The sequence below is a fragment of the Schistocerca piceifrons genome, chromosome 11, assembly GCF_021461385.2.
Source record: "Schistocerca piceifrons isolate TAMUIC-IGC-003096 chromosome 11, iqSchPice1.1, whole genome shotgun sequence".
In the NCBI taxonomy this organism is placed as follows: domain Eukaryota; kingdom Metazoa; phylum Arthropoda; class Insecta; order Orthoptera; family Acrididae; genus Schistocerca; species Schistocerca piceifrons.
The window spans coordinates 167,833,222-167,847,033 of NC_060148.1; the positions used below are offsets into that span (position 1 = coordinate 167,833,222).

The 13,812-nt window shown below is 44.7% G+C and overlaps 1 protein-coding gene across 1 annotated transcript in view; it reads left to right on the forward strand.

Annotated features, from left to right (window-relative positions):
• Positions 1–13,812, forward strand: part of LOC124720231 (poly [ADP-ribose] polymerase tankyrase-1-like) — a 105,941-nt gene that overhangs the window by 56,585 nt on the left and 35,544 nt on the right. Inside the window, exon 3 of the mRNA XM_047245551.1 lies at positions 12,704–12,844. Within this exon, the coding sequence (XP_047101507.1) occupies positions 12,704–12,844 (141 nt within the window). The remainder of the gene's footprint in view (positions 1–12,703; positions 12,845–13,812) is intronic.

Genomic DNA, 13,812 nt, shown 5'->3' on the forward strand with positions numbered 1-13,812 from the left:
AACGACGACAACCAAAGGAACAGCGAGAGAAAACGATATTGAAGACCTGCGGTGGCACCTACACGCTCTGCGTCTGAGGATGAGGTGGAGATTCTTGCGTCTGCTGAGGACCTCGATCTCGCCGGTCCCTCAGACGCAATGGATAGCACTTGCACGGGTGCTCCATCGGAGGCAGCAGGTGACCCATCGGCGTAATCTGGCTTCCCAGTCCCGTCACGCCTTTCTCAGCCATGGACAATACCATCCTCCAGTGGAACTGCAGCGGTTTCTTCCACCATCTAGCTGAGCTCCGACAACTTATCAGCCTTCACCCTTTCTTCTGCATTGCTCTTCAGGAAACTTGGTTTCCAGCAATGCGAACCCCCGCCCTCCGTGGCTATCGGGGTTATTATACGAACCGGGCAGCTTACGAAAGGGTGTCTGGTGGCGTCTGCATATATGTCTTTAACTCTCTTCACAGCGAGTCTGTCCCTCTACATACAGCTTTAGAGGCTGTCGCTGTTCGGGTGTTGACGCCACAGGCTGTTACCGTCTGCAGTCTTTACCTTCCACCGGATGGTGATGTCGCGCAGCATGTCCTGGCTGCCCTGATAGCCCAATTGCCGCCACCTTTCTTGTTACTGGGCGACTTCAACGCCCATAACCCTCTGTGGGGTGGGTCAGTGGCGACAGGTCGAGGCGCCACCATTGAGCATTTATTGACACAGCTCGATCTTTCGCTGTTAAATGATGGTTCCTTCACACACTTCAGTGTGGCGCATGGCACGTACTCCGCCATTGACCTTTCGATCTGCAGCCCTAGCCTCTTACCATCTGTCCAATGGAGAGTGCATGACGACCTGTGTGGTAGTGACCATTTTCCAATCTTTCTGTCACTGCCACAGCGTCAGTCTTCTGGGCGCCCTTGCAGGTGGGCAATGAATAAGGCTGACTGGGACTTGTTGAGGAAAACAAGTCCCAGTCAGCCTTATTCATTGCCGCTATTGAGCCTCTCTCTAGTGATGACATTGATGCGGTGGTTCAATCGGTCACCACTGGCATCGTTACTGCCGCAGAATCTTCAATTCACCATTCTTGTGGGTCCCCTCGGAGGAGGACTGTGCCTTGCTGGTCGCCTGAGATCGCTGAGGCGATTCAAGATCGCCGGCGGGCGCTACAGCGTCACAGACGACATCCCTGCATTGAACACCTCATCACCTTCAAACGGCTGCATGCGCGGGCCCGCCGCCTTATCCGCCAAAGCAAGCAGGAGTGCTGGGAGCGGTATGTGTCCACCATCGGCCTCCATGTCTCTTTCATCGCAGGTCTGGGCCAAGATCCGACGCCTCTATGGCTATCGAATCCCTGTCAGCGTCCCTGTGCTCTCACTGAATGGAGCAGTTCGTACAGACTCCGACGAAATTGCCAACAGCTTGGCAGAGCACTTTTATCTTAGTTCCGCTTCTTCCAATTACCCACTGGCCTTCCGCTCCATTAAAGAGCGAATGGAACGTCGAAGCCTTTCTTTTCGCACCCATCATTCTGAATCCCACAATGCTCCATTCAGTGAGTGGGAATTTCACAGCGCCCTTGCCGCTTGCCCTGATACCGCTCCTGGGCCAGATCGCATCCACTGTCAGATGCTGAAACACCTTTCAGTGGACTGCAAGCGACGCCTCCTCGACCTTTACAACCGTCTCTGGGTCGAGGGTGAGTTTCCGACCCAATGGCGGGAAAGCATTGTCATCCCCGTTTTGAAACCGGGCAAGAGCCCTTTGGAGGTGGACAGCTACCGCCCCATTAGCCTCACCAACGTTCTTTGCAAGCTTCTCGAACAGATGGTGAGCCAACGCTTGAATTGGGTACTGGAGTCTCGGGGCCTTCTGGCTCCGTCTCAGGGTGGGTTCCGTAAAGGTCGCTCCGCCACTGACAATCTGGTGAGTCTGGAGTCAGCCATCTGTACTGCCTTTGCCCGCTGTCAGCACCTGGTCGCTGTCTTTTTCGACATGCGGAAGGCGTACGATACGACATGGCGTCATCACATACTTTCTACGCTTCATGGATGGGGTCTTCGGGGCCCTCTGCCGATCTTTATCCGAAATTTTCTGTCGTATTGTACCTTCCGCGTGCAAGTCGCGGCCTCTCATAGTTCCTCCCGAGTCCAGGAGAACGGGGTACCACAGGGATCTGTCCTCAGTGTCTGCCTGTTTTTAATCGCAATAAACGGGCTCGCTGCAGCGGTGGGAAATTCTGTCTCCGCTTCCCTGTATGCTGACGACTTCTGCCTTTACTACAGTTCTACTGACATTGCAGCTGTTGAACGTCAGCTACAGGGCGCTATCCGCAAGGCGCAGTCTTTGGCTGTAGTGCATGGTTTTCAGTTTTCGGCTGCCAAGACCCGCGTTATGCATTTCTGCCGGCGCCGAACAGTCCATCCTGAGCCGCGCCTTTATCTTGACGACGAACTTCTTGCTGTGGTGGAGACCCACAGGTTTTTGGGGGTAGTTTTTGATGCTCGGTTGGCTGCCTCATATTCGGCAGCTTAAACAGGCGTGTTAGAGGCATCTAAATGCTGTGAGATGCTTGAGCCACACCAGCTGGGGCGCCGACCAATCTACCCTGTTACGGCTCTACCAGGCGTTAATCCAGTCCCGTCTGGATTACGGAAGCCTGGCTTACGGCTCAGCATCCCCATCTGCGTTGCAGGTGCTGGACCCAATACTACACAGCGGGATATGACTGGCCACTGGTGCCTTTCGGACCAGCCCTTTGGACAGCGTACTTGTGGAGGCTGGTGTCCGTCCACTGCGATTGAGGCGCCAACATTTACTGGCCGCTTATGCTGCCCACGTTTTTAGCTTGCCCGGGCATCCAAACTATCATCTCCTGTTCCCGCAATCGGTCGTCCATCTGCCAGAACGTCGGTCCCGGTCAGGCTGTACGATCGCGGTCCGCGTCAAAGAACTTCTCTCCGGGCTTCGGGTTTTCACTGTTCCACCTCCTTTCCAGGCCACTTTGAGTACACCCCCATGGTGTGCTCCTCGCCCTTTCCTTTGGCTCGACTTGGCACAGGGAACAGACTCAGTCCCTCCGGAGGCCCTCCACCGCCGCTTTTATTCCATCCTGGCCACGTATCAGGGCTCTGACATTGATTACACTGACGGTTCGATGGTTGCTGGTCGTGTCGGTTATGCACTAACTCTAGGGGACCATTCCGAACAACGTTCCTTGCCGGCTGGCTGCAGCGTTTACACTGATGAGCTGGTCGCCATCTTTCGAGCCCTAGAGTATATCCGCTCCTGCTCAGGTGAGAGAGAGAGAGAGAGAGAGAGAGAGAGAGAGAGAGAGAGAGAGAGAGAGAGAGAGAGAGTGTGACGGAGAGAGAGAGAGAGTGTAGAGACAGAGAGACACAGAGACAGAGAGAGACACAGAGAGAGACACAGAGAGAGGCAGAGAGGCAGAGAGACAGAGAGACAGAGAGACAGAGACAGAGAGAGAGTGACAGAGAGAGAGAGTGGGTGACAGTGTGTGTGTGTGTGTGTGTGTGTGTGTGTGTGTGTGTGTGTGTGTGTGTGTGTGTGTGTGTGTGTGTGACACAGAGAGAGAGAGAGAGAGAGAGAGAGAGAGAGAGAGAGAGAGAGAGAGAGAGAGAGAGAGTGTGTGTTCAAGCCTGGAATGTTTATCAGCAAGTTTCATTAGATGTGTCTCTACTGTGAAACACACCTTCGTTGCTGTCTAAAGAATCCATTTGCTGGTAGCTCACATAGCTTTCACTCACCTTTTCTTTTTGTTTTGTTAGCCTTTGGCATTAACCATTTAGTCACAGAAGTGAGTAACTACAGATTTGGTATACAGGGTGTATTGTATTGTATGTTAACCGGGGACCTAGAAACGATGGAGAGGCTCCGTCCCCGCCGCAGCCACTGCGGTCCGCAACCCCACGACGACTACCCCAGTCCACTTCACCCCTCTGCCGCCCAACACTGAACCCAGGGTTACTGTGTGGTTCGGCCCACGGTGGACCTCCCAGGGAACGTCTCACACCAGACGAGTGTAACCCCTGTGAGTGCGTGGTAGAGTAATGGTGGTGGACACATACGTGGAGAACTTGTTTGCACAGCAATCGCCGACGTAGTGTAACAGGCGGAATAAGGGGAACCGGCCCGCATTCGCCGAGGCAGATGGAAAACCGCCTAAAAACCTTCCACAGATGATTCGCCGGACCTCGACACAAATCTGCCAAGCGGATTCGTGCTGGGGACCAGGCACTCCTTACCGCCCGGAAAATCATGTGTTTGACCGCACGGCTAACCAGGCAGTTGGTATACGGGGTGACTCACTAACTATTGCCGCCTAGAATAACTCTGAAAGTATGTTAGGAGCTGAAAAGCTTGTGCAACAGATGTTGCATGGAACAACAGGGGCCATAATATGCCGTTGGTTTTTTGTTTGTACGTGGGGTCGCTTCAGAGATGTGAAGGTCAACTATGTTCTTTTTAATGGGATGCTATACTCTGGTACTTATTTTCTGATAGCAGTTGTCGAGACGAACCCAATGATATGTAAGACTAAGGTCTTTGAATTTCAACGAAGGTCAAAAAGGTGGCATGAACGTCCATTTACAGGTGTTCAAAGCGATGACCATTGGTATCAATGCAGTGTTGCAATCTTCTTATCGTGGATTGAGTGGTATTCCTTATCACTTGATGGTGAGTGTTCATTGGAGGTGAGGGTATCATCTGGAGTGCCCCAGGGAAGTGTGTTAGGTCCGCTGTTGTTTTCTATCTACATAAATAATCTGGATAGGGTGGATAGCAATGTGTGGCTGTTTGCTGAAGATGCTGTGGTGTACGGGAAAGTGTCGTCGTTGAGTGACTGTAGGAGAATACAAGATGTTTTGGACAGGATTTGTGATTGGTGTAAAGAATGGCAGCTAACTCTAAATATAGATAAATGTAAATTAATGCGGATGAATAGGAAAAAGAATTCCATAATGTTAGAATACTCCATTAGTAGTGTAGCGCTTCACACAGTCACGTTGATTAAATATTTGGGCGTAACATTGCAGAGCGATATGAAGTGGGACAAGCATGTAATGACAGTTGTGGGGAAGGCGGATAGTCGTCTTCCGTTCATTGGTAGAATTTTGGGAAGATGTGGTTCATCTGTAAAGGAGACCGCTTATAAAACACTAATACGACCTATTCTTGAGTACTGTTCGAGCGTTTGGGATCCCTATCAGGTCGGATTGAGGGAGGACATAAAAGCAATTCAGAGGCGGGCTGCTAGATTTGTTACTGGTGATTTGATCATCACGCGAGTGTTACGGGAATGCTTCAGGAACTCTGGTGGGAGTCTCTAGAGGAAAGGAGGAGTTCTTTTCGAGAATCGCTACTGAGGAAATTTAGAGAACCAGCATTTGAGGCTGACAGCAGTAAAATTTTACTGCCGCCAACTTACATTTCGCAGGAAGACCACAAAGATAAGAGAGATTAGGCCTCGTACAGAGGCATATAGGCAGTCATTTTTCCCTCGTTCTGTTTGAGAGTGGAACAGGGAGAGAAGATGCTAGTTGTGGTATGAGGTACCCTCCGCCACGCACCGTATGGTGGATTGCGGAGTATGTATGTATGTGGATGTAGGTACTCATCGAAGCACATGCTCTGACAGTTCTCTCTCTCATAATTATATCGTGCAAATAGTAAATTTACACCGAATACGTTGTATCAATCTAACGTGCCATTGACATGTAAACACCATTCGACGGTTTTGCAATACAACAACAGTAGGAACGGCAAGACTATTATCGTCGAATCAAGCGAATGTGAATGTTGTATTCCTTCAAAGAACAAGTCGGTATGCTTCTCATTTACAGAGAATGCCAATGAAAATCAGTCACAGCTAGAGACTGATACGCTGATATCCTCAATGTAGTCACGCTACACGTTATACATTTAAATACGTGTATGATAAATTGAGAACAACTGGATCTTTAACGCGTTAGTAAAACACATCCGGAAAAGGAAAGTTACTAAGGAGGAAACGGAAATTGGTACTCTTGCCACCGTGGTTAGAGATCCTTGTGTTAGTTCGCGTCAAATTGTAAGGGAATCTGGCATGAGCCAGAGTAGTGTTGTTCGTGTTCTGCATCGCCATAAATGTCATCCTTACCACATCAGTCTCCACTAAGAATTAACTGGTACGGATTGTATGCATCGCATTGAATTCTGCCAGTGGGCTCATCTTCGGTTTCAGAGGGATGACACATTTATTAATTTGATTTTATTTACTGACGAGGCTGCATTCACGAACCACGGAAATGTTAACATGCGTAACATACATTATTGTGCAACTAAAAGTCTGTGTTGGCAGTGGCAAGGTGCACAACAAAAACCGCGGTTGGTGAATGTATGCTGTGGAATTCTGGAAGATCATATTAATTCCCCTATTTCATTGAAGTAAATCTTAATGGTAGGAGTACGCCTCATTCCTGCAAGAAACATTAGGTCTGTTATTGGAAGAAATACCTTTAGCAACAAGGAACAGAATGTGATATCAACACAATGGGTATCCGGCACATTTTTCACTGATGGCTAGAAATGAGTTGCAGAAATGATTCCCAAATCGTTGGACTGGACGCAGAAGACGTGTTGTGGCCGTCTCCTTTGCCAGACTTGACGCCTCTGGATTTTTTCTTGCGAGGATTCGTGAAAGACATTGTTTATAAGGTCATTCCATCCACAGCTGAAGATATGCGAGAGAGGATTGTCAGAGCATGTCTTCGATAACTGCCAATGTGATAAGGAATACCACTCAATCCACGATAAGAAGATTGCAACACTGCATTGATACCAATGGTCATCACTTCGAACACCTTCTGTAAATGGACGTTCATGCCACCTTTGTGACCTTCGTTGACCTTACTCTTACACATCATTGGATTCATCTCGATAGCCACTATCAGAAGAGAAGTACCAAACTGTAGCATACCATTTAAAAAGCAAAGTTGACCTTAATATCTCTGAAGCAAGCCCACGTAGCAACAAAAAACCAACATCATATTATGGCCCCTGTTGTCCCATGCAAGTTTTGTCTCTCAACTTTTCAGCTCCTATCGTACTTTCGGAGTTATTCTTGGTGGCAATAGTTAGTGACACATCCAGTATAATATGATACATATGCAGCATAGGAATTAGCAATTATATTAATTCCAGATAACATCCAGGTTGACTTTGTACATTCACACACTCAGAACAGTCCATATTTCAAAACTTCTTACATTGGAACCTTTGTGCGTGATGTATTACTGGATAACTGCTTCTTGCAGAAACCAGGCAATACTGGCATAGTCTGTTGTGGCCAGCTGTCGAAAGAGGCCTATCACAGATGTAGGTTGGGGAATTCTTGCTCTGATCAAGGCCTTAAGAAACTTGCGACATTGTCTGTCATATCGTGAACACTCTTTTATCACATGGTTGAGGTCTGCAACCCGAGCTGGGTGGACTTTGCAGCATGCAGCATATGAAGATGTGAAGGATAACAGCCATGACTGAGCTGTATGCACATTACAGAGTGCTACGACATCTGGACGGCTTAATTTGGGGAACCAGGTTTTCCCAGCAGTATTTCAATGCCTCATCAGGAGAGGTTCAACGGATCTCTCAACTGAACTGTGTTCATTAGCAGATATGTTAGCTAATGACAATCACAGAACAACAAACATATCTTTGTAAATTGTTTTGTCCTTTAAGCAGTCCATCCCTATCTGCAGTCATTGATCTGTAAAACTGTGTCTGCACAAATTATTATTTATGTTTTGGTATTGGGCCTTTGAACAAAGCGTACATTGATAGTGTACTCAACACAAGCTATCTTTCTGTAGGTATAAATGTGTGTTGCTCTGAACAGGAATGGATACTGTGCCAAATGTCATTTGAATTCAGTCACGCGAGTGCTCGGACCATGTTGAACAAGTCACTTCTCACCTCTTTACAATAAGTAGCCTTTTGTTGTCTGGGGTCACTGCTGCTGACAGTAAGAGAACTATAAACTGCAACATGCTGTATGAAGAGAAGTTGAAGGAGAGGAATAAGTGTGTCACTCTGTTCCACACTGCAGTATTCTCCAACACAAGTCAAAGAGGGCAGCCATGTATTCACATTGTCCATTTCTTATGTTTGCTTGACATACATGATGAACTGACAAAAAAATGTAGAAGCAGTACCACCATTCCCTCATCTGCTCTGCATTAATGTCTCACAGTACACACTCAGCAACCAAGACAAAACTTTTCACCTGACATGGGCAACACTGCACTTGTCCCACTATGGCTTCTGGCAGTTCCAGCTTATGCCAACATCCCATGAGGCTGTATTATAAGTGGACAGCTTTATGTTAGTATTGATAATAACACTGGATGATGATAAAACTCAATGTCTCACAAATATAAAACACTAAAAGTGTGATGTATCAGTCACTGTAGTTGAGGGCTGGCATTCGTTTCACCCTGCCACTGTGTGCACATGCCACAGTGCCTGATAATACTACAGATTTTTGTGTTCCATAATTGACTCTCGTCTCCTTAATAGAGGTATGCAATATGCTAACAATTTCAGTAGCAAAATTACCTTATTACCCCAAGCAGTAGAGTGGGACTTTGACACAATTTTTTAGGCATTGCAAATGAAATATACTAGCCTAAGCAAGGTGCTTACACAGGAGCAGTAGGGTGTAGCTGATTACTTTTCATGCAGCCTGTGCCCACCATAAAAGGGAGCAAACCAGTCTACATGACAGAAACGTGGTAGGTTAAGGCAGTCCGACACAATGATGGGCTTCCATGTTTCCTTCTCCCCTCTGTTCACCAGTGTGCAAAAACGTGTTCTGCATTGCTACACTCTATTCTACAACACACAGGGTTAATGTGTACTGGTTAACACACTGTACTGCAGTCTGGATGTGCAGACATCAAATATCAACTCTCCTGTGTTGCCTGATGTTCTCTATTGTGGTTCTAAAGGCCATCCAGTGAATACCACAAAGTTTTCTTCTACTTAGGCACAGCACATGGTCTTCTGTTTCTATAAACTGGAGTCACTGATACGTGCCTAACAACCTCAATACTGATGAGTCAGTTAGATCTAAGGGGTAAGATAGATGCGGCTTACAGGAAAATTAAAGAGACCTTTGGAGAAAAGAGAACCACTTATATGAATATCAAGAGCTCAGATGGGAAATCAGTTCTGAGGAAAGAAAGGAAAGCAGAAAGGTGGCAGGAGTATATAGAGGGTCGATACAAGGGCAATGTACTTGAGGACAATATTAGGGAAATGGAAGAGGACGGAGGTGAAGATGAAATGGTAGATACGATACTGCATGAAGAATTTGATAGAGCACTGAAAGACCTAAGTCGAAACAAGGCCCTGGGAGTAGACAACATTCCATTGAAACTACTGATAGCCTTGGGAGAGCCATTCCTGAGAAAACTCTACCATCTGGTGAGGAAGATGGTTGAGACAGGCGAAATACCCTCAGACTTCAAGAAGAATATAATAATTCCAATCCCAAAGAAAGCAGCTGTTGACAGGTGTGAGAATTACTGGACTATCAGCTTAATAAGTCACGGCTGCAAAATACTGACACTAATTCTTTACTGACGAATGGAAAAACTGGTAGAAGCCGACCTTGGGGAAGATCAGTTCAGATTCCATAGAAATGTTGGAACACGTGAGGCAATACTAATGCTACACTTATCTTAGAAAATAGATTAAGGAAAGGCAAACCCACGTTTCTAGCATTTGTAGATTTAGAGAAATCTTTTGACAATATTGACTGGAATACTCTTTCAAATTCTGAAAGTGGCAGGGGTCAAATATAGGAAGCAAAAGACGATTTACAATTTGTACAGAAACCAGATGGCAGTTATAAAGAACAGAGGGGCAGGAAAGGGAAGCAGTGGTTGGGAAGGGAGTGAGACAGGGTTGTAGCCTATCCCCGATGTTATTCAATCTGTATATTGAGCAAGCAATAAAGAAAACAAATGAAAAGTTTGTAGTAGGTATTAAAATCCATGGAGAAGAAATAAAAACTTTGAGGTTCGCCGATGACATTGTAATTCTGTCAGAGACAGCAAAGGACTTGGAAGAGCAGTTGAACGCAATGGACAGTGTCTTGAAAGGAGGATATAAGATGAATATCAACAAAAGCAAAACGAGGATAATGGAATGTAGTCGATTTAAGCCGGGTGATTCTGAGCGAAAGATTAGAAAAATGAGACACTTTGAAATAGTAGATGATTTTTGCTACTTGGTGAGCAAAATAACTGATGATGGTCGAAGTAGAGAGGATATAAAATGTAGAGAGGCAATGGCATGGAAAGCGTTTCTGAAGAAGAGAAATTTGTTAACATTGAGTACAGAGTTGTCAGGAAGTCTCTTCTAAAAGTGTTTGTATGGAGTGTAGTCATGTATGGATGTGAAACATGGACGATAAAAAGTTTGTACAAGAATGGAATAGAAGATTTCGAAATGTGGTGCTACAGAAGAATGCTCAAGATTAGATATGTAGATCGTGTAACTAATGAGCTGGTACTAAATAGAATGGGGGAGAAGAAAAATTTGAGGCACAACTTGACTAGAAGAAGGGATCGGTTGGTAGGACATAATCTGAGGCATCAAACGATCACCAATTTAGTACTGGAGGGCAGTGTGGAGGGTAAAAATCATAGAGGAAGACCAAGAGATGAATACACTGAACAGATTCAGAGGGATGTAGGGTGCAATAGTTGCTCAGAGATGAAGCAGCTTGTGCAGGATAGAGTAGCATGGAGGGCTACATTTAATCAGTCTCTGGACTGAAGATCACAACAACATCATCTTTTGTTACACATGTGTTCCAAACAAGTGTTGTTCCTTTACTTTTCAAATATGTTTTAAGTCTGTATGTTTACATAATGGGCTACTTAACAATATGTATATATAGCATTATCTGCGCAGAGTGGCTGCACAGTTTGAGGCACCTTGTCACAGATTGCGTGACCCCTCCTGCCGGAGGTTAGAGTCCTCCCCCAGGCATGGGTGTGTGTGTTGTTCTTAGCATAAGTTAGTTTAAGTAGTGTGTAAGTCTACGGACCAATGACCTCAGCAGTTTGGTCCCTTACGAATTCACACACATTTGAACAGTTGAACATAGCATGCAACTTAATATTGTCTAAACTGCCTAAACCAGTTTTTCTTTTAGTTGTAGTCTTTATTGTAAACCCCACCATCTCAGTCTCTCTTTGTTCATTTTAACTTAACATGAAAATAAATGTTTGAAAAATAAATTTATTGCCGCTGCTGTCATTTCTGCAATTTATCATTACTGAGACATTACATATAAATATTGTTCTGTCTGCCTTATTCTAAAGTATCTTACAGAAGTGCTCTTGATAATTCTTGCAGTATACTTGTTTTAGTTCCTGATAATCATCTGTATTCCTTCAGGTTCCACACACAGTTTCATGGTAGTTGCCCCTCCGCTTATTGTAATACAAAAGTTTTCATGCACCTTCTCATTGACATCTCCTGCATGTCCACAATAAGCTTAATTTTGTTTCTGGAGTAACATTATGCCCCAGCATTAACAGATTATAATGCCCTCTCTCTCTCTCTCTCTCTCTCTCTCTCTCTCTCTCTCTCTCTCTCTCTCTCTCTCTTTCACTGATTATCATTGAGCCTCCATACATTAGGTTCCATGTCTCCTCATAGGTAAAAATCACAACCAGCAGATTTTAGTTACTTTCCTTATGGAAACATCATTTCAGGAGTTGTCAAAAATGCACTTTGTCCTTTGACTTATGAACTCTCTCTATCCTTATTTTCATTAACAGTGACAGCTCCATTCCTGAGGAGCTGAATCATTCCAAATCTGATAAATATGATTTGAATACTGTAATAATATCAAATTTTTAATTTTGCTGTGATGTCAGTCTCTGATCGCATTTCCATTGTTTCTGCTCACTGATCTTCCTCACACACTTTCTCAGTATTGCAGTCAGGTGATGCTTAATATTCGCCTATTGAGGGAAAGTGGTTCTATACCCATGTATATGAACTCTATTTACTGACCACCCTTCAAATTTGTGTGATAAAAACTTTTATAGTTGAATTTCCTAATACCTTAGTTCCATTTTTTTCCTGAACAACTACCTTCCTGCACTGCTACTTTCTCTAAATTACTTTAACTGCTAAGTTAAAAACCTGCTTTCAACCTGTTTATTGTATGTCTCTCACATAACCCATTCATATGTCTACAAATGCTTTGAATGCTGTCTGATGATCATAATGCCACAGTAAGTACATATAAATGTGTGAGACTGTCGGATTAGTGCACTTCCAGTAGCTGTATTATTATTACTAAATGGTGTATTTGAAACATGTTGTTCAAAAATTGTCCATTCATTGCAGCAGTCTTGTTAGCCTCTCTTTAGTTTGTGCTTCATTGTGAACAATTTGTTGTTTGGCCTGCTAAGCTATGCCTCTGGGGAACGTAGGAAAAGTAGTGTGGAAACTGGCACGTTGAATCGTAAATCATTCATCTTTACTGACAGTAACAACTTAACAGTGAACAGATATTCTTTTTGGCAGTGTGTGTTTCATTATCTGTGCAGACAATCTCTCAGCAGCACTGCTACCTCCTGGCTCCCACACGAAAACACCCGCTCACACAGTGCCTTTCTGTGCAGTGCGCCAGCCACTAATAGGAGGAGGCACAACGCGGGCCCGCAGCCAAACAGCGACCACGGCGGAACTCCTGCCACAGCTGCGCTGCCCGTGACTTCCCGTAACACTCCTCCGTCTGATGACACCACCATCTCTCGCATGTGGTGAGTTGCATCACTATGCCTGCCCAATTTCTAGACTTGTAGTATCATTTAATGGGGCATTCACCAAGTAAAAAAATAAAATTTCCATTATTTGATAAAGAAAAGTTACAGTTGTCAGTAGAAATTGTTTTTTTTTTTTTTTTTTTTTTTTTTTTTTTTTTTTTTTTTTTAATAGCTTTTGTATTATGACATGGTGAAATCTGAAATTTGAGTATGTGTGCATAATAGAGTTGCACACCCTTCTCTGGATTCACAGTGAGTACTCTGACATGATGGACTGTATTTGAGTGTGTGTGATGGGTTTTGATTGCAAGTGACGCATGGGTTTGTGCACGCTCGGATGAGGAGCCCAGATGCGGGTGAAGCCTCATGAATTTGCTACTGGAATATGTTCAGTTCAGAATGACTCAAATGCATTCACGTGGCAGATGTACCCTATGAGCCATATCCTTTCCCAAACATTCTTGATATATTTGTAGGTTGAATGCAGTTTCTGTTTATGTATCTTACAAATTAGTGCTGAAGGAAATTGGTGCATAAGCAGGCTTTTGGTGCATTGTCATTCAGCAAAACGTAAATGTTATATAAATGAATAATTGTGAATATAAATTTACAGAGGTTCTCAGAAAGAAATAATGAAGGAAGAGAAAGCAGATATGGAAATAGGAGGGATTAAGAATGAATATTCAGTACAGGAGTTAAGATGTGGCATGTTAGGAAGGTGTGTTCAAATATAATTTGAATTTTCATTAAATGACTTCATTGGGCATGTGTGTAACAACCACTGAAAATTTCTACTATTAGTGGAACTTGACCTGGATTTCCTGCTTATCACAAGTAGTTGCCTTAACCATTAGGCTGTCGGAGCATGCCTCCAGTTCTTACTTGAACTTCCATTGTCACTTATGTTTCCACCTCTGACTTCCAAACACTAGCACCCATAGATGAAAGTTGGAGTTAGATCTGCA